At 45.3% G+C, this 21123-nt stretch overlaps 1 protein-coding gene across 2 annotated transcripts in view; it reads right to left on the reverse strand.

Annotated features, from left to right (window-relative positions):
* PTH2R (parathyroid hormone 2 receptor) overlaps positions 1-21123 on the reverse strand; it is a 477959-nt gene that overhangs the window by 229768 nt on the left and 227068 nt on the right. For both annotated transcript variants that reach the window (XM_089672855.1, XM_089672846.1), the window contains exons 5-6: positions 8618-8715; positions 1017-1203 (exon numbers count right to left, since the gene is read on the reverse strand). In XM_089672855.1, the coding sequence (XP_089528981.1) occupies positions 1017-1203; positions 8618-8715 (285 nt within the window). The remainder of the gene's footprint in view (positions 1-1016; positions 1204-8617; positions 8716-21123) is intronic.

Below are 21123 nucleotides of genomic sequence, written 5' to 3' on the forward strand. Positions count from 1 at the left end.
ACCAAGTGCAATGAAAAATGTCAGATGCAGTGGTGTTAAGCATGCCATCACTGGCCTCTAGAGCAGTAGAGATATGTTCTCTGGAGTGATGAATCACTCATCTCTGTCTGGCAATCCAATGGACGTGTCTGGGTTTGGCGGCTAGCAGGAGAACGGTGCTTGCCTGACTGCGTTGTGCCAAGTGTAAAGTTTGGTGGAGGGGGGATTGGCTTGGTCCCTTAGTTCCAGTGAAGGGAACTCTTAGGGCATCAGCATACCAAGACATTTTGGACAATTTCATGTTCCAAACTTTCTGGGAACAGTATGGGGATGGCCCCTTTCTGTAAAAACATGACTGCGCAACAGTGCACACAGCAAGGTACTGTTGAGTCCTGACCTCAACCCGATAGAACACCTTTGAGATTAATTAGAGCAGGCCTTCTCATTCAACATCAGTGCCTGACCTCACAAATACGCTTCTGGAAGAATGGTCAAACATTCCCATAGACACACTCCTAAACCTTGTGGACAGCCTTCCCAGAAGAGTTGAAGTGGTTATTGCTGCAAAGGGTGGGCCAACTCAATATTGAACCCTACAAACTAAGACTAGGATGCCATTAAAGTTCATGTGCATTGAAAGGCAGGCATCCCAATACTTTTGGCAATATAGTGTATATTTGCAAATATTTGCAGCCAAAACCTGTTTTTAATGCAAATAGTTAGCCAGTGATGCTTTTATTATTTAATGTATTTTCTTTTTTTTTTTCTGGCTAGCAGGTAAGTACAGTATGCTGGGCAACTTTTATTTTATATCAAAATTTATTTTGTTTATTTCCTTCCTCACTCTACTAAAAATGTGTTCCCTTTCTGACCTGACATGCAGTAAGAGGAAATATCCCCAATAGGACATTGGGAACTTGACAAAGTATGCAACCCTTCTCTGCTCTATCCAAAACAAATTAAATGTTTTGACTGGAGTTGGGTTTTAGGTATAAGTGTGAAACTATAGGAAGCATTAAAATTATTAATTGACTTACATATTGTGATTTATCCAGAACAGGAGCAACCATAATGCTTCTAAGGTCACCCATGAGCATTGCATCCAATTCTTTCACTCCTATATGAGTATGAACCACTTTGTCCTTGATGAAGATACTGGCAGCTCTCATCATAAAGGAAACAAACAGATGCATGTGGATGTAGTTTCTCGTACAGTGCAATCTCCTGTGAAAATATATATCTACATCATTGTAAATTCAAGTACATTAAAAGAAAATCACAATATAACTTCATTATAAGTCATAATGGAAACTGTTCTTGAAATTACTTACTTTCACTTTAACCACTTTGGAAGGTTTTACCCCCTTCACGACCAGAACAATTTTTTTGCTATTCATCACTGCGATACTTTAACTGGTAATTGCTTGGTCGTTCAACACTGTACGCAAATTAGATTTTTAATATTTTTTTTCACACAAAAACTGTAGCGCTTTCTTTCGGAGGTATTTGATCACCACTGGGTTTTTATTTTTTATTATATAAATGAAAAAAGACAGAAAAACAGACAGAAAAAAAACTATATTTTCTACTTTCTGTAATTAAACATATCCAATAAAAATCTATTTTCTTCATAAATTTAGGCCAAAATATATTCTGCTACATGTCTTTGGTAAAAAAATCCTAATAAGTGTATATTAATTGGTTTGTGTGAAAATTATAGCATCTACAAATTATGGCATGTATACTGGAATTTACACAGCTTTGACACTATACTGGTAATGGCAGTGATCAGCGACTTCTAGTGGTACTGTGATAGTGTGGCGGGCAATCTGACACTAACAGACGCTTGCTGGGATGTACACTAACTGACTGACACTGTCATCTCAGAACACCATCAGATGAAGTCGGAAGGACGAAACGTCAGGACGTGACTATACGGCAATATTAAGTGACGTCAGAACGATGACCGGATGTGACGCAAATCCTGGTGATCCAGTGAGATGCAGTATGTCACTGTTGCTTTGGCCGGAACGTAAGTCCCAATTTGATGAGCTATAAGTTGTTTTATCTCTGTGAGTGTATTGTTAACTTTTTAATAAATTTGTTTATACTGGATCACACTATGAGGAGCGTTGTATGTCCTCTATGCTTGAGTTTTTAGTGGAAATGCAGACCAGCTTAACATGGACTGCTAAACAGTGTTGGATCCTCTGCTACCATAAATTGTTTGAGTGCATTGAGCCGATCAGTAATGAGAGGCAATAATTAGCGGTGAGTGCAGTGGCAGTAGGGAAGTGTGTTTCACCTAAAGCACAATCGTGGTGCGAACCTCTCTTAGAGTTCCAGAAGCTAAGGTTTATGGACTTTTTCATTAAGGACATTTGCCTACTATTTAGTTGCACATTTTCTTCACAAGTTGGTGGAGGTGGTATGATTTGTTGATAGATTGAGTGCTGCTAGAGTAATTGATGTTGTTCACTCTTGCTTGTTTGAGGTAGGATATATGACTGTTGCTGTAGATTAAAATAAACACTATCTTAACTAAACTCAAGCTTTAAAGAGTAGAGCATGCATACTTTGCATACTGTGAAGCTTTACAGACCTCATTAATCCAAGCAATGAACTAAAAAAACAATATTTTTTTCATTTTATTTCTATATGGTTGGATATTCTTTCCAAAGTAAAAGTGAATATGGATTCACCAAGCTAAGTGACCATACCTTTTCAAAGTGAAAATTCCCTTGCAAAGTGAACATGCTTCAATAGGTCATTCAACTTACTACTTCAGTTACAGTTACCTAAAACTGAAGTATTCAAAATAACTGGTGTTTGTTTTGAAAAATCATTATAAAAGTCCTATATAAAAATCCACCACAGATCAAGAACATCCCCTATAAACTAGAACATTTAAGAGACTGATGAAGGTTCAACCTTAGAACTAGTGTTGAAACCCACTGTTAAACCCCTCAACTAAAAATAAAACATTGGGATAATAGAAAATATATATTAAATTTATTGGACAGAAAACTGGGGAACATGGTATCAGTAAATCATTTTAGGTATAATGTTCAATAGTCTACTAAATGTATCTCTACAATAAAGAAATACCTCAATGCTCCTAGATATTATAGAGTGTAAAATGTTGTTTACTAATGTTTTGAAGAATAAAACAGAGTTCCATTGGCTACTTTGTACAAGTATGCAGTAACTGTTGAACAGTTATTTGACACATTCAGGTAGGTCTAAGATTAGTCATCCTTGTTGCAGCCTTTTTGTAATTGACTAATCACTGTGAGTCTCAGGGGTTCCAGTCAACTTAAAATCTATAAAGCTAATTTTTACTTAACGGGGAAGTTGACCCAGCACACTAAATGGAGTAAACAAAATCAATATCTTCTATTAAGTCTCAGACCAATGAAGTGAAATGTCATTTAATAATGTTTTGAAGAGTGAAACAAAGTTCCATTGGCTAGCTTTGTACAAATCTGCAAGGACTTTTGAACAGCCATTTGATGCATTCAGGCAGGGCTAAGGCTTAGTCATCCTTAAAGTGTCTTACTGTAATCTCTTTACAAATGTCTGTTCACTGTAAGCCTTGGGGGTTTCAGTCAATTTAAAAGGCATAAGACTACTTTTTACTCAATGGGGGGTACTTAAAATATATAACTTCAAAAAAAGCAGAAAACAACATGAGGTCTCTATCATAAAAGTCCCCCATCAAGAAGAAAATACAAATGTCAGGGTAAATTGGTTGACATAAAGAGCTCATTACTCAAACTGTCATGTAACTGACTAACCTTCCCTATAAAATGCATATTAATATTAAGATGCTTGTATAAGGTAAAATAAATATACCAAGGAAGTAAATATATTATTGAAGATACTGAATGACATCCCATCATTTTTTTTCGTTCAGGTCAGTATGAAACCTGAATAGCTGGTATAATCACACTGATGTTGCTGATTCCTTTTACAAATGTGTCCCAGGATGTGGATGTCTGTCACATAATCTGCCTGATAAGGTATATCATATTATCTCTTCACTGTAGTTTTCAGGATCCTGAGGGGACCCCGCAACCATGTAAGCGTTGGTGCTTGTTTTTTCTTTATCCAACAGAGAACTTCAGAGCCAAGGAGCCCCACAGGAAGAAACATTCCATCTGCATTAAGAACGCAAATTTGCCCTTAAGTCTCCAGGTTCACTCTGCAAGGGAACTTACATCCTTTCCAGTTGTCCAGGTTGCTGCTCAAAGTGAGATCTAAGGGTGAAAAGCACTCCTTTTGCAGACTCTGTAATCTTCAGAGAGATTCAAATAGCTTTGTTCCAATTTGTCGGCTAGCTCACCATGTTGCAGATATCACCACATGCTTAGTGCTGTCCCTCCTGGCCAGCTGTGTCCTCACAGGTAGATTATATGATGAATATGAAAATGTACACATGTTTTTACATTTCTTTCAACTGACTCTTCTTCAAAGTTGAATTCCAAGATCTAACTAGCTTTGCAAATGCAGATCCCTTTCCCTACGTTCTGTTAGATTACTGACAATGTTTAATTCACAGTTCCTTGCTTTTCTTGCAGTCCAAGATTTTCAGCCCAGTGACATCATGATACACCTTGGAAAAGAGTTCTCCTTCCTGACACAAGGAGGTCTTTATATCCTGCTGTAGTCACATCCATAAAGGAAAGAAAACATTTCCCATTATGCAAAGGCAAATGCTGGAAGTCACAGGCACCATTTTCAGTGAACTTGAGGGAAAGCAGAGTGTGGAATTGGTACTAAGGGCTGTTTTTCAGTCACACCAACATAGATATTGTAACCTTGTCAGCCTTGTGCCCGCTCAGACTGGAAGTCTCAGACTCCGGAGTACTCCCACTACAGTGAGTGGGGACATACAGTAATTATGTTAATGATCGCTGTAAAAACTACAGTGGGGCAAGAGACGATAAATGGCTAGAGGGATGCACAGCATAGTGGCCACTGGTTTTACAACCCAGATGTCACAAAGAATGAAGCCCTGACTTAAATAATGCATACTGGATTTCTTAGAGATTACACAACGGGGAAAGAAACAAGCAGCATATTGTAATATAGTATGAAAGCACCAATACTGCCAGCTGATAATGTTTCTAACTGGAGATTACCGTTAAGTGAATCCTTATAGAAGTATTTTTTTGGACCAGTCCATAGTCATCCCCTGCTATCACAAAGACTATGCCAAATATGTAAAAAGAGGTGACTACACTTTATTTTAACCACTTGTACCTGTACGTTTCTAGGATCAGGGCCCGCTTGCACCAACACTCCCCCTCCCTGCTGTCAGCAGGTCCTAACCAATGATTCATCGCTTGAATGGGCATGCCAAAGCTTCAAATCTCTAGCAGAAACATTTTGTTTGCAGGATGAGCCAGCATTTGCACTTCGGTCTTCAGGCTCACTCTGGGGGTCACTTGCTTCCTTTCCTTACCTAGGAATTCAGTCCCTTCAGACTCCTGTAACTACATGGTAAACCCAGTGATGGGAAGCAGGTGTGAGCTGGAAATGTACCTGAACCTGCAAGAAGCATGATTGCTAGAGCTGTGGGTGGTCCTTGCTTGACACCTGCATGTAACAAAGGGGACAGGATGCTTGTGATATAATTTACCTAATATGGTCACAATGTAATTTTTCATATTAGGTCAATGAAGTCATGAGTATCCCCACCCCTTTGTATATGTGCAGCTGTGAAGTTGGAAATCTTCTACCAGCAGCTCATTAGCCCATCAACATAGCTGACTTCTGGGTTTGGACTGAATCCAAGCTCATCAAAGTTTTTTGACCACAATTAAGCGGTTGTTTATTTTATACAAGAAGCAACACATTTGCATATTAACAGCTTAAGCACCTCTTTATAGCAGACATACTGCTACCAGGCGGCACCTGTGCGCAGGATCACATATACATGTCATTCTGCATTTCCGGGTAGGGGCCGCCATTTGTGGCCATGGATGTCAATCACCAAGTCCCTGGCGCTTGGTGATTACTGAGCATCTCCAGCAGGGAGGAAATTGTTTGTTTACAAACAATCTTCCTCCCTGTAAGCACAGTACAGCCATCCCGATCAGTGAGCTTACAGTGAAGAACACACCCCCCGCCCCTTAGTAAAACACTCCCAGCACACAGTTAACCCTTTGATCGCCCCTCACATTAATCCCTTCCTGCCTAGTGTCATTAGCACAGTGTCAGTGCTTTTTTTTTTAGCACTGATCACTGTCTTGGTTTCACTGGGGTGTCAGTGACACCAAGTTAGTTCCCCCCAGTGTCAGAATGTCCGCCGCAGTCCCGCTAAAATGCTAAAAGTCGGTGATCGCCACTATTACTATTAGAAATTAAAATCTCATTATCTATACCGCCATTTGTAAACGCTATAACTTTCACATAAACCAATTAGTTTACATGTATTTTTTTGTTTAGCAAAGACATGTAGCAGAATACATTTTGGCCTAAATTTATGACGAAATTTGATTTTTTTACTGGATATGTTAATAGAAAAAAGTCCAAAACATTGTTTTTTTCTGAAAATTGTCGGTCTTTTTTTGCTTATAGCACAAAAATTAAAAATGCACAGGTGATCAAATACCACCGAAAGAAATTTGTGGGAAAAAAATGGCGTAAATTTCATTTGGGTGCAACGTTGCATGACCACACAATTGTCAGTTAATATAAAGCAGCATCGTAACACAGAAAATAGCCTGGTCATTAAGGGGGGTAAATCCTCAGGAGGGCAAGTGGTTAAAACAATGCAGTGGCTGAGCAAAGTACAGTGTGAGACTGCTTGGTGTATGTTGATAAGAAGCCTAGCAAGTTTTGCAATACTAATAAAGCAGATATATGCACAACAGAACACATTTGCTGGGATATGACTATGGCATCTTTCACAAAGGGTTGCAGTAAAAACAAGCAGTTGAGCCATGGTTTTACCAAACATCCCCCGAGCATCCATTATAGCTGGAGTGAGCTGTTTACATGCCGTGGCTGCATGTGAACAGCAAAGCCTGTCACACTCGCCAATGCAATACATTGCAACCCAAATATCTAGCTTGTGGTTGTGGTTTATTAGTCCTATTAAAAACTGAAGTTCAAGCAAAAACTTTTCAAAAAATATACAAATCTGAGAAATATAAAACAAGGATTTTTTTTTTTTTCTTTTAATCCAACTACAGCTTTTAGCCACTTGACGTCCGGAAGGTTTTACTCCAGTTGTTTTTTTACTATTCAGAACTGCACTTTGAAAAAAACCCCAATATTTTCTCATTTATGTTATAAATAATATCCATTACAAGATTAAAAAAAATCTAATTTCTTCATAAATTTCAGGCCAAAGTGTATTCTGCTACATGTTTTTGGTAAAAAAAAATACTGGAATTTATGCAGCTATAGATACTATACTGTAATGGCGGTGATCAACAACTTATAGTGGGACTGTGATAGGGAGGCAGGTAATCTAGAGTTTACAGACACTATCTGGGAGGATCACTAATTGACACTAATCACTAATTGACACTGATGTTGCTAGTGACACTAATACAGTGATCAGTGAAAATATTGTACACTGGCATTGCACTAATGGCACTGGCTGGGAAGAAATTAACATCTAAGGGGCAATCAATGGGGTTAATTATGTGCTTAACAATGTGTAATGTGCTGCATTTACTTTACTATCTGGCTGTTTTTTTCTCCCTGCTTTGCCAGATCACTGTTCCCTGTAGACAGAGTTCTCTGTTTTTGTAAATACAAAACTCTGTGTGATTGAATAGAGCTAATCAGCTGACTTCAGCCAAAATCATTGGCTGAAATCAGATGCCAAATTCATGCTGCGTCCAATCAAATGCATGCCATGTATATCTGTATATACATATACAGCAACCAGAAGAATAAGCCAACATACAGGTACGTGATTGTGCCTGCACCTTTCAACCGCTCACAGTCTCTAAACCTTTCAGTGTGAAAGCCACACCATATATTTTACAAATATTCATGGTCTGAAAAAAAGGTTTAATAAATTAATGCATAATTTAAGCTGAAAAATAACTTCTCCCTTACATTCAGAACCGACCAGAAGAGTCCTTCATTATGTCCAGAAGTGTCAGAGTCTGCCCTTACACCCAGGAGTGCCCAGCAGAGTCCCCCTCACATCCATGTGTGCACAGCAGAGTTCCCCCCTACCTCTCAGGTGGCACAGTAGCAGGGTGGAAGCCAGGAGGTGGAGCAAGTCTCATTAGGGGTAGTCCAGTCCTCCTATAATTACTGGCGGTGGGGCAATTGCATCATTTGTTGTTAGGATGCTGGCAGTCCTATCATCCAACCAAAGCAAAGTGAAGGGGAAAATCTACACTGTTGACTGGGGAAGAGTCACAGTTTACTGGCTTGCAAAGGATGCACCAGTCTCCACATTAGAATACAGACCAGATATACAGACCAGGTATACTCTTGCAGCAGGACAGTTTCACCTTCAAGCTGTAGGTTGGAACCCCTGCTATAAATGATTATACTTTGAACTATGTATTATTCAATAGGATATTTTGTAAATGATCAGCCAAAACAGTTTCTTAGAATAGATAAGCTGTATTTGTAGAATCTAGAAAATTAGAATTCGTACCTGAAGTATCCAATGATGAAGATAGCTACTGCTAATGAGCAAAATGAAATGGAGTATCCAACTGTGTACATAACATAAAGACGTTCAAAAAATTCTCTCTGTTGAAAAAAAAAGATATGTTAGACATATATGTTTGTGCATACAATATGTATATTACACTTGTGAAATGTGGTCAATTAAAGGTTTGAAGATTGCAAGTACTGATGTTGAATGTTCGAGTACGTTTGTGCTGTTTGCTTGCCTCACCCCAGAATGCACTGCGCCCTGACAGTACATTGTGATTGGCCAAGGATTGCACCTGACCTATGGTCAGGTGCAATGCTTTGGCCAATCACAGGGCATGAAGATGTCGCCCCTTGTGAAATCAACATCCTATGAAAGAACTTTCATCAAAGTGCAGCTGTCAGACAGAGGGAGCCAGCGTTGAGGGTAGAGCAGATTTTTTTTCTTTTTTTGAGTCAGTAGTGGTGGTGGGCATCGTGGTTGACGTTGCATCTACTTCGGGGGACATTTTTAAAAAAATATTTTTAATAAAGGACTTGTCAAAAAATGTATCCTGCCTTTTTATACACTACACTTTTTTTTGTGAATGGGTAGCAGTACCATGTACTACATACTCATTCACATAGGGGGGTGGGATCTGAGGGCACCCTTGTTAAAGGGGGCTTCCAGATTCTGATAATCCCCCCGCCTGCAGACCCCCACAACCACCAGCCACGGTTGTGGGGAAGAGGCCCTTGTCCGCATCAACATGGGGACAAGGTGCTTTGGGGGGAACCCCTCCTGCCCCACAGCAACCCCCCATGTTGAGAGCATGTGGCCTGGTATGGTTCAGGAGGGCTCGTCCCCCCTTTTCCTGACCTGCCAGGCTGCATGCTAGGATAAGGGTCTGGTATGGATCTTGGTGGGGATCCCCACGGCATTTTTTTTACATTTTGGAGTGGGGGGGTTCCCTCAAAATCCATACCAGACCCGAAGGGCTTTGTATGGATGGAAGAGAGGACCCCATGCCATTTTTTTAATTTTGTTTTTTCAATTGTCGGGTAATGCAGACAATTCTTTTTACATTCAGCTGTCAACACGCAACCCCGCTGACAGCTGAAACATTAATAAATGTTTCACTACTAAAATACAGCATGACTTAATTAAAAACTCATGCGCTATTTTACTCAGATGCGGCAAGATACTGCTCAGTAAATTGTCTCTGTTTGAAGTTGATCGCTAACCAAACGGGGGTGTTCAGCCCATCACTAGTTGCAAGGCATGGAGCTTAATGGTAGTTTCAAACATTAATTCTTCCAGGTTCAATTTTAGATGCCTTATATATTTTGAATATATCCCTGTTTAGGATAAGTTTGTCTTTTTTGCAAGGAATTAGTTCATTTTGTACATTGTATAAAATTCTTTAAATAAAGAATTTATTGATAAAAAGCAATTTCAAGTATCTTCATAATATATCTATATGGATAATATGAACTTGAATTGAATTGATTTATTTATTTATTACTTGAAGTGTTGCTTGGTACACTACTACTATTTTTGTTCTAAATGATTTGCTTAGCACTACTTTCACATTGATTTAACTAATTTTTATTGTATTTTTTGTCTTATTATGTATGTATTGTTAGACATTTGTGCTAGATATTTAAATAGTTCTACAGGTGAAACTCGAAAAATTAGAATATCGTGCAAAAGTTCATTTATTTCAGTAATGCAACTTAAAAGGTGAAACTAATATATAAGATAGACTCATTATATGCAAAAGCTAGATAGTTCAAGCTGTGATTTGTCATAATTGTGATGATTATGGCTTACAGCTCATGAAAACCCCAAATCCACAATCTCAGAAAATTAGAATATTACATGCCATCAATAAAACAAGGATTGTACATAGAACAGTATCGGACCTCTGAAAAGTATAAGCATGCATATGTACTCAGTACTTGGTTGGGCCCCTTTTGCAGCAATTACTGCCTCAATGCAGCATGGGATGGAAGCTATCAGCCTGTGGCACTGCTGAGGTGTTATGGAAGACCAGGATGCTTCAATAGCGGCCTTCAGCTCTTCTGCATTGTTCGGTCTCATGTCTCTCATCTTTCTCTTGGCAATGCCCCATAGATTCTCTATGGGGTTCAGGTCAGGCGAGTTTGCTGGCCAATCAAGCACAGTAATCCCACGGTCATTGAACCAGGTTTTGGTGCTTTTGGCAGTGTGGGCAGGTGCCAAGTCCTGCTGGAAAATGAAGTCAGCATCCCCATAAAGCTCGTCTGCGGAAGGAAGCATGAAGTGCTCCAAAATCTCCTGGTAGACGGCTGCGTTGACCCTGGACTTAATGAAGCACAATGGACCAACACCAGCAGATGACATGGCTCCCCACATCAACACAGACTGTGGAAACTTCACACTGGACTTCAAGCATCTTGCAGCGTGTGCCTCTCCATTCTTCCTCCATACTCTGGGTCCTTGGTTTCCAAATGAGATGCAAAAGTTGCTCTCATCAGAAAAGAGGACTTTGGACCACTGAGCAACAGACCAGGTCTGTTTTTCTTCAGCCCAAGTAAGACGCTTCTGATGTTGTTTGTTGTGCAGGAGCGGCTTGACAAGAGGAATACGACATTTGAAGCCCATGTCCAGGATCCGTCTGTGTGTGGTGGCTCTTGATGCACTGACTCCAGCCTCAGTCCACTCCTTGTGAAAGTCCCCAGCACTTTTGAATGGCCTTTTCCTGACAATCCTCTCCAGGCTGCGGTCATCCCTGCTGCTTGTGCACCTTTTTCTTCCACACTTTTCCCTTCCACATAACTTTCTATTAATGTGCTTTGATACAGCACTTTGGGAACATCCAACTTCTTGCAGCTCCAATTTCCTGTTGTGCGGAGTTACAGCAAGGTGTGTGTGGTGAGAGAGTGCTCTCTAGAGCTCCAGCAGGCCTCAATTGGGACCTGGGGCTCAATTTTGGGCTTTAGCCTGCTTTACCATGGCCGAGCCTGGCCGTGATTTGGGTGGTGGACCCCTGCGTAGAGCGACTAGTATCGGTCCTAGGACATCCGTGGAGGACCTGGCAAGGGGCCCTAAGGCTGGAGAGACCTATGCCGATTACCGGGGGAGAGTGGTGACCCACGTGAAGAAAATTGAGAGAGAGGAGGAAAAGCTAGTCCAGATGAGGATGGACTTAAAGCGTTTCAAAGCGACTTACGACCGAGTCTGGAGTACCAAACGGCAGGCCATGCGGCCAGAGTTGGAAGGTATGGAGAAAGCTGTTTGCTTGCAAGTGGTCCTTGTGGCTACACTGAAGGAGGCGAGTGGTGCATTGAAAGAGAAATACGCAAACGAGGAGAGGTTCAAGGAAGCAAGAGATAAGTCAGTAGCAGTGATGAGGAGCCATGATGGTGGTGTTATTTCTTCAGAAGATTCGTCTGATTCTGCTGGAGGGGGCTCTGCAGCAGGGAGCAAGCAAGATAGCAGAGCTATGGCCACTGGAAATGTGGTAGGAGAGTCTGCTCCCATCGCTCCCAGGCAGCCTGAGCAGGACTGGGCAGCTCGGGTGGTGCAAGGTGAGGAGGAGGGGGCTATGGAGTTCATTACTGAACTGGAGTCTCCACTACAGGGAAGGAAGTTTGCATTTACCTCAGATGACACTGACCCAGAAATGGATGTCTGTCCCAAACCCATGAGGCCAAAAAAGAGGGAAAAAGCAGTGTATGTCCGGCTGGAAAGGATGTCCAGTGTAATGGAAAGGGTTGCTGGCTTGGGGACTGTGAAAGGAGTTGCGGTAAAGCCGCAGGACATACACAAACCTGGGACTGTGAGTAACATGGACGGTTCTGAGGGAATGATTGTCAGTATGTCTGATAGTGCAGCTGCTGTCATGGCGGTGTCTGCAGTCTCTGACCATGTGTGTGGGTCCAGCTTGGCTGAAGCTGAGCTCATGGCTGCCTCTGTGTTCATCCCTGCTTTTTCCATCCCAGGTCACGTCTCTATTCCAATCAGTGGTCCCGCCTCTATACCTGTCTCTGCACCGGCCCTTGGTCCTGCCTCTAGTCCCATCCCGGCTCCCCGCTCTGCACCCTTCCCTGTTTCCACCTCTACTCTTGTTTCAGCTCCTGGTTCAGTGCCCGCCCATGGCCCTACCCCGTCCACTGGCTCGGTAACCGGTCCGGGTGTAGGCTTTGCAATGGGCATTTTGCATCAGATTGTAGTGCTCATTGTGTCAGGAGATTGGTCATGTGGCCAGAGACTGCAACCAAATCAGATACAATCTCTGCCAGGAGCTTGGCCATTCTTACACTAGTTGTCCAGAGGTCCTGCACAACATGCCTGGGATAGTGGAGGAATTGGCCAGAATGGATGCTGAGGATGCCAGTGAGGCAATTGCAAGGCAGGTTTCTGTTGAGTCGGTGGCTGCTCCAGTTTCAGCGGCACCTAGTGCGTCCCCTGATGTGTCTGTCTCTCCTCCTGTTGTAGTGTCTCACCCTGTTTCTGTACCTTCCCAGGTGTTGTCTGCCCCCCCTCGAAGTGAGATGCTGGAAGGGTTGGTGGTTGTCTCTAAGGGAAAGGGTCGACCTAATTAAAACCTGCTTGGTCCCCATTTTCTTGTACGTCAGTTTTGTTTGTCTCTTGCCAGAGTCTCCCTATACGAGAGTTTACAGTTGTTTCTTCCAGCTGTTATGGGGGAACAGACTGAACCCTGTGAAGTGGAATGTGACTTACCAATCCAGGTGGGAGGGTGGCCTAGGTATGGTCAACCCGATTGTTTTTTCTCATTGATGTTTATAAAGCACAATATCGGTAGTATGCTAAAAGAGAACCCACCTGCATGGGTAAGTCTTTTCTGGGCTGCTGGGAGAGTGGCGGGCTGGTGAGAAGCTTGCGGGTCAAGCATGGTAAGCTCCCGGCTTATGTTGCTCCATGTCTGAAGATTTTTAGGCGGTGGTGTGTGACTGTGGAGGAGGTCAGGTCGCTCCCTGGGAGGCTCCTAAGGGAGAGGATTGTGGCCGCTGCATTTCATGCACCGTTGTCAGGGCTCCCAGGTATGACCAGAGATGTGTGACTGACGCAGGGAAACGCAGACTTCAGATATGGGATAAACAATATAATTTATTAACACTAACAATACAAACATAAACGCAGTGCAATACTAAACATAATACAGTGCAAACAAACCAAACCAAACCAACCACCCACAGATAACAGTACATACAAGCAAGCGTCGTCAGGCAGGCCGGGTCAATATCAATTGGGCAGGTAGGTACAGGGGGAGCAAGCGGAGAATGGTCGGGGTCACAGGCCAGGTTCAGCAGGTAGCAAGCAGCGTAGTACAGAGGGTCAAGCAGAGGGATGGTCAGGGTCACAAGCCAGGGATCAGAACAGGTAGCAAGCAGCGTAGTACAGAGGGTCAAGCAGAGGGATGGTCAGGGTCACAAGCCAGGGATCAGAACAGGTAGCAAGCAGCGTAGTACAGAGGGTCAGCAAAGGAACAGAAACAGGATGCAGGACAGATACAGGGCCCAGGACAAACACACACCAAGGCAGAGTCTGTGGGTCTGGCCATCCCTTAAATACCCCAGCATAATCAGTTCCAGGTGTTAGCTGGCTGCAAAGTTGAGTCTCTGATTGCTGGGAGCACCCGCTGGCCAGCCCTGGTACTGCAGATCAAAAGGCAGGTGAGTCCCACCATTGCTGGCCAGTCCATTCCTGACAGTACCCCCCCTCAAGGAGCGGCCTCAGGACGCTCCAAACAGTCCTAGCTGGGAAAAATGTTCCACCGCCCGGGTCTGGTAACTGGCGGGATATCAAAGACTGGCACACCTGGCAGGACTCCGGGCAGCGGTACACCAGGCAGAGGCACATCGGGCTGGACACCGGGCAGAGGCACATTGGGCTGGACTCCGGGCCCCCAGGAGGGGCGACAGGCATCGGGCCCCCAGGCGGGGCGACAGGCATCGGGCCCCCAGGTGGGGCGACAGGCATCGGGCCCCCAGGTGGGGCGACAGGCATCGGGCCCCCAGGTGGGGCGACAGGCATCGGGCCCCCAGGCGGGGCGACAGGCATCGGGCCCCCAGGCGGGGCGACAGGCATCGGGCCCCCAGGTGGGGCGACAGGCATCGGGCCCCCAGGCGGGGCGGCGGGCGCCGGACCCCCAGGTGGAGCGACAGGTCTCGGGCCCTCAGGCGGAGCGGCGGGCGCCGGACCCCCAGGTGGAGCGACAGGTCTCGGGCCCTCAGGTGGAGCGGCGGGTGCCGGACCCCCAGGTGGAGCGACAGGTCTCGGGCCCCCAGCCGGAGCGACAGGTCTTGGGCCCCCAGGCGGAGCGACAGGTCTCGGGCCCTCAGGCGGAGCGGCGGGCGCCGGACCCCCAGATGGAGCGACAGGTCTCGGGCCCTCAGGCGGAGCGGCGGGCGCCGGACCCCCAGGTGGAGCGACAGGTCTCGGGCCCTCAGGCGGAGCGGCGGGCGCCGGACCCCCAGGTGGAGCGACAGGTCTCGGGCCCTCAGGCGGAGCGGCGGGCGCCGGACCCCCAGGTGGAGCGACAGGTCTCGGGCCCTCAGGCGGAGCGGCGGGCGCCGGATCCCCAGGTGGAGTGACAGGTCTCGGGCCCCCAGGCGGAGCGACAGGTCTCGGGCCCTCAGGCCGAGCGGCGGGCGCCGGACCCCCAGGTGGAGCGACAGGTCTCGGGCCCCCAGGCGGAGCGACAGGTCTCGGGCCCCCAGGCGGAGCGACAGGTCTCGGGCCCCCAGGCGGAGCGGCGGGCGCCGGACCCCCAGATGGAGCGACAGGTCTCGGGCCCTCAGGCGGAGCGGCGGGCGCCGGACCCCCAGGTGGAGCGACAGGTCTCGGGCCCTCAGGCGGAGCGGCGGGCGCCGGACCCCCAGGTGGAGCGACAGGTCTCGGGCCCTCAGGCGGAGCGGCGGGCGCCGCACCCCCAGGTGGAGCGACAGGTCTCGGGCCCTCAGGCGGAGCGGCGGGCGCCGGACCCCCAGGTGGAGCGGCAGGTCTCGGGCCCTCAGGCAGAGCGGCGGGCGCCGAGTCATCTGGCACGACAGTGGGCTCCGAGTCAACTGGCATGACCGCTGGCACTGGGTCAGACATTGGATCGTCTGGCTGGACAGCGGGCATCGGGTCACCCGGCATCAGGTCATTTGGCTCGACCGCGGGCACCGCATCATCTGGCAAGGCAGTGGGCTCCGAGTCAACTGGTATGACCGCGGGCACTGGGTCAGACATTGAATCGTCTGACTGGACAGCGGGCATCGGGTCACCAGGCATCAGGTCATTTGGCTCAACAGCGGGCACCGCGTCATCTGGCAAGGCAGTGGGCTCCGAGTCAACTGGTATGACCGCGGGCACTGGGTCAGACATTGGATCGTCTGACTGGACAGCGGGCATCGGGTCACCAGGCATCAGGTCATTTGGCTCAACAGCGGGCACCGCGTCATCTGGCAAGGCAGTGGGCTCCGAGTCAACTGGTATGACCGCGGGCACTGGGTCAGACATTGGATCGTCTGACTGGACAGCGGGCATCGGGTCACCAGGCATCAGGTCATTTGGCTCAACAGCGGGCACCGCGTCATCTGGCAAGGCAGTGGGCTCCGAATCAACAGGCACGATAGTGGGCACCGGGTCATCAGGTACCGGATTGTCTGGCTCGACAGCGGGCACTGGGTCACCAGGCATCAGGTCATTTGGCTTGCCAGCGGGCACCGCGTCATCTGGCAAGGCAGTGGGCACCGAGTCACCAGGTACGACAGCGGGCTCTGAGTCAATTGGCACGACAGCGAGCACCGGATCAGGTACCGGATCATCTAGATCAACAGCGGGCATCGAGTCAACTGGCCTAATAGGATCATCAGGCTGGATCAGTTCATCATGCTGGGTAGAGGCATCAGGCCGAGTAGAGGCTTCAGGCCGAGTAGAGGCTTCAGGCTGAACCACGGAAGGCAGGTTCACCAGTTTGGATACTGGCAGGATGGTATTGGTTGGAAAGAATTTTCGCTTTTTTCTGGTTTTAACTACTGGAGCACTGCAAGTAAACGCAGGTCTGCAAACGAATGGAGCAGCTGGAGACAGAGAAGAACTGGAGGATGGAACAGGAGAGGGAGCAGTTGCTACAGAGGGCTTTTTTACAGGGTTAAAGGCAGGATAGGTGCAGCGAGTGGGAACAGGGGACTGACATGCGGTAGATAGCCAAGTATACTGGGCTGTAACTGGAGGAGCTGTTGGGAATACAGGAGTAGAGTTAGAAGCAGGACTGGGTTTTTGTAAGCTGACTGAGGCTGGGTGCAACAAGTCTGTCCATGTCTGCAGTAGGGGTTGAACAAAGCTGAGCTTACACAAAGCCTGTCTGGTCAATGACTGCACTGTACAATCTCTTAGTGTCTGTGGTGAACATGTGGAATAACGCTCCAGAAAGTAACCCACATCATCCTCTAATAACCACACCAGGGACTCTACCTGGTCTGCACTAAATGGTGGCAAAAATTCATCCCTGCATTCAGAGGAACCAGATGAAACCAACTCTGCACAAACCTCAATCAAAGGCTGCACCTCAGAGAACTCTGTGCCCTGATCTACTAGAACATGAGCGATCCGTATACATTCTAGCAGTTCATCCCAGGGATACTCCTTCAGAGTCTGATAAGCATACTCCCTGTCATCAAACACTAGCAGAGATAAATACTCAACCTCATCCAGATCCATCCTTCCCATCAACAAACCAAGATGGCTTCCCTGTGCAGCCACTTCTGGTCAGGATTGGCCTTGGTGTAATGTCAGGGCTCCCAGGTATGACCAGAGATGTGTGACTGACGCAGGGAAACGCAGACTTCAGATATGGGATAAACAATATAATTTATTAACACTAACAATACAAACATAAACGCAGTGCAATACTAAACATAATACAGTGCAAACAAACCAAACCAACCACCCACAGATAACAGTACATACAAGCAAGCGTCGTCAGGCAGGCCGGGTCAATATCAATTGGGCAGGTAGGTACAGGGGGAGCAAGCGGAGAATGGTCGGGGTCACAGGCCAGGTTCAGCAGGTAGCAAGCAGCGTAGTACAGAGGGTCAAGCAGAGGGATGGTCAGGGTCACAAGCCAGGGATCAGAACAGGTAGCAAGCAGCGTAGTACAGAGGGTCAGCAAAGGAACAGAAACAGGATGCAGTACAGATACAGGGCCCAGGACAAACACACACCAAGGCAGAGTCTGTGGGTCTGGCCATCCCTTAAATACCCCAGCATAATCAGTTCCAGGTGTTAGCTGGCTGCAAAGTTGAGTCTCTGATTGCTGGGAGCACCCGCTGGCCAGCCCTGGTACTGCAGATCAAAAGGCAGGTGAGTCCCACCATTGCTGGCCAGTCCATTCCTGACAACCGTTGTCCTTGAAGGAGTGCCCGGGCCATATCTTGAGGGACGGTCTTCGTTTATTAAATATGGAAAGGATTCCCTTAAAATTTAGGGACCAAGCCTGGCTTGCGTTCCACGGTAGGCTCTACGTGAGGGGAAACTTGAAGCACCGTTCTCTGGATGACCATGGTTGTCCGAGGAGGGAGTGTGGGGGTGAAGTGGAAAGTATGGACCAGGTTTTCTATGGGGTTGAGATCTGGAAACTGGCTAGGCCACTCCAGGACCTTGAAATGCTTCTTACGAAGCCACTCCTTCGTTGCGATATGTTTGGGATCATTGTCATGTTGGAAGACCCAGCCATGTTTCATCTTTAATGTCCTTGCTGATGGAAGGAGGTTTGCACTCAAAATCTCACGATACATGGCCCCATTTATTCTGTGCTGTACATGGATCAGTCGTCCTGGTCCCATGCTTCACAGTAGGTATGGTGTTCTTTGGATGCAACTCAGCATTCTCTCTCCTCCAAACACGACGAGTTGTGTTTCTACCAAACAGTTCTATTTTGGTTTCATCTGACCATATGACATTCTCCCAGTCCTCTTCTGGATCATCCAAATGCTCTCTAGCAAACTTCAGATGGGCCCGGACATGTACTGGCTTAAGCAGGGGGACACGTCTGGCACTGCAGGATCTGAGTCCCTGGCGGCGTAGTGTGTTACTGATGGTAGCCTTTGTTACGTTGGTCCCAGCTCTCTGCAGGTCATTCACTAGGTCCCCCCGTGTGGTCCTGGGATTTTTGCTCACCGTTCTTGTGATCATTTTGACCCCACGGGGTGAGATCTTGCGTGGAGCCCCAGATCGAGGGAGATTATCAGTGGTCTTGTATGTCTTCCATTTTCTAATTATTGCTCCCACAGTTGATTTGTTCACACCAAGCTGCTTGCCTATTGCAGATTCAGTCTTCCCAGCCTGGTGCAGGTCTACAAGTTTGTTTCTGGTGTCCTTTGACAGCTGTTTGGTCTTCACCATAGTGGAGTTTGGAGTGTGACTGTTTGAGGTTGTAGACAGGTGTCTTTTATACTGATAACAAGTTCAAACAGGTGCCATTGATACAGGTAATGCATGCAGGACAGAGGAGCCTCTTAAAGAAGAAGGTACAGGTCTGTGAGAGCCAGAAATCTTGCTTATTTGTAGGTGACCAAATACTTATTTTCCACCATAATTTGCAAATAAATTCTTTCCAAATCAGCCAATGTGATTGTCTGGATTTTTTTTTCTCATTTTGTCTCTCATAGTGGAGGTCTACCTATGATGCCAATTACAGGCCTCTCTCATCTTTTAAAGTGCACAATTGGTGGCTGACTAAATACTTTTTTGCCCCACTGTATAGAAGGATAATAGGTAGGCTGTTTAGCCTTCCTTTGTTGTCTTGTTTACTTTTTCCTGTAAAAATGGAGGTTTATAAAGACAAAATCCTTAAGTAGGTAAAAAATATATGTCCTGGTCGTAATGATTAGGTTTTTTTTTGTCTGTTATGGGTATTATTATAGGAGGGTAATCCGTTTTTTTTTTCCTTTGTTTGTTACCAAGTAGGATGTTTACGTTATTTATTCTTTTGATATTTTTGTATAAAAATTGTTGCTGGTTGCAAGTTTTTTTTTTCAAATAAAAAAAATTTCCAACTTCTTCTGCAATTATCTTTTGAGGCTTTCCCTCCTTATGGAAGGTGGCAATGATGGTTTTCTGCACAACTGTCAGGTCAGCAGTCTTTCCCATGATTGTGATTCCTACTGAACCAGACTGAGAGACCATTTAAAGGCTCAGGAACCCTTTGCAGGTGTTATGGCTTAATTAGCTGATTTGAGGGGGATACTTTGAGCCTAGAATATTGCACCTTTTCACAATATTCTAATTTTCTGAGATTGTGGATTTGGGGTTTTCATGAGCTGTAAGCCATAATCATCACAATTATGACAAATCAATAGCTTGAACTATCTTGCTTTCCATGTAATGAATCTATCTCATATATTAGTTTCACCTTTTAAGTTGCATTACTGAAATAAATGAAGTTTTGCGTGATATTCTAATTTTTCGAGTTTCACCTGTATATTATTTCACATAGGACACAGTTCCCTTTATAATATATCCTCTGAAGAGCACCAATGTACTCAGTGTGACAAATGTACTTGGTGTGACATCTGCTACTAGTACTTTTAAATCCTAGTAGTACACAAACCAAAGTACAGGCCTTCAGAAGTTTTGCTAGCTTTGAGGCCAAAGTTTTGATCAGCCTATATTTAAAGTTTAACTGCACTAATTGTGGATTATTACTTGTTCCTGTAGCCACTGAATAATGCCAATATGTAGCATACGTTTGCTGATGATCAGTCTAGTTTCCAGTTGTGTGGTTTGGGTCTCCAAAAACAGTTTTTTAATATCTACCTCTGCTGTAAACAATCTGCTTTGGAGAGATGTCCCACTCGTACAGTCCAGTGCATAGCAGGTCAACTCTCTACAAAGAGTATTTGAAAGCGGTGACCAAGAACAGCTTGTTGATAGCGAAGCATGATATACACACAGTTCTGGGAGATGACAGATCATTCTGCATGACTTTGGACTTATATACTCTAAAGGTCATCAATTTTACTGTCATATTTGAAGAGGATAAAGGGGCACGTGCAAATGCATAATTCATACTGAAAATGTACTTATACTTTAAGACAGCCGTAAGTCTAGCTTAGGGATTAGTTACATTGATTATATGACTTACGCTATGTATCAGTAGAGCAATTTTAGTTGACAGCTTGGATTTGAGACAGTCCTGTGTAATTACATTGTCAAAAGCTATAAACAATGACCATTGAACAAGCTAGCAATATGTTTGAGTCCATCTAATATAGGTACTCTAAAAATGAAAGTGTGGCATGTTTTGTATTAATATATGCACATAAGCAAGTATATTTAATGAAAATATGTCAAATTCTATCCATACAAATACAAAGAGCACTTTACATACAGTATATTTTAACTGCTTTAGATTGTCAAATGATTTGGTATACTATTCAACCACTCTTGTAATTTAGACACATCTGTCATAGCCAGATGACACCTATATTTCCTGACTTATTGCAGCTTTTTGTACTACCTCTCTGCTT

The sequence above is a fragment of the Staurois parvus genome, unplaced genomic scaffold (genome assembly GCF_062004578.1).
Source record: "Staurois parvus isolate SC_StPar_1 unplaced genomic scaffold, SC_StPar_1.0 ptg000011l, whole genome shotgun sequence".
In the NCBI taxonomy this organism is placed as follows: Eukaryota; Metazoa; Chordata; class Amphibia; order Anura; family Ranidae; genus Staurois; species Staurois parvus.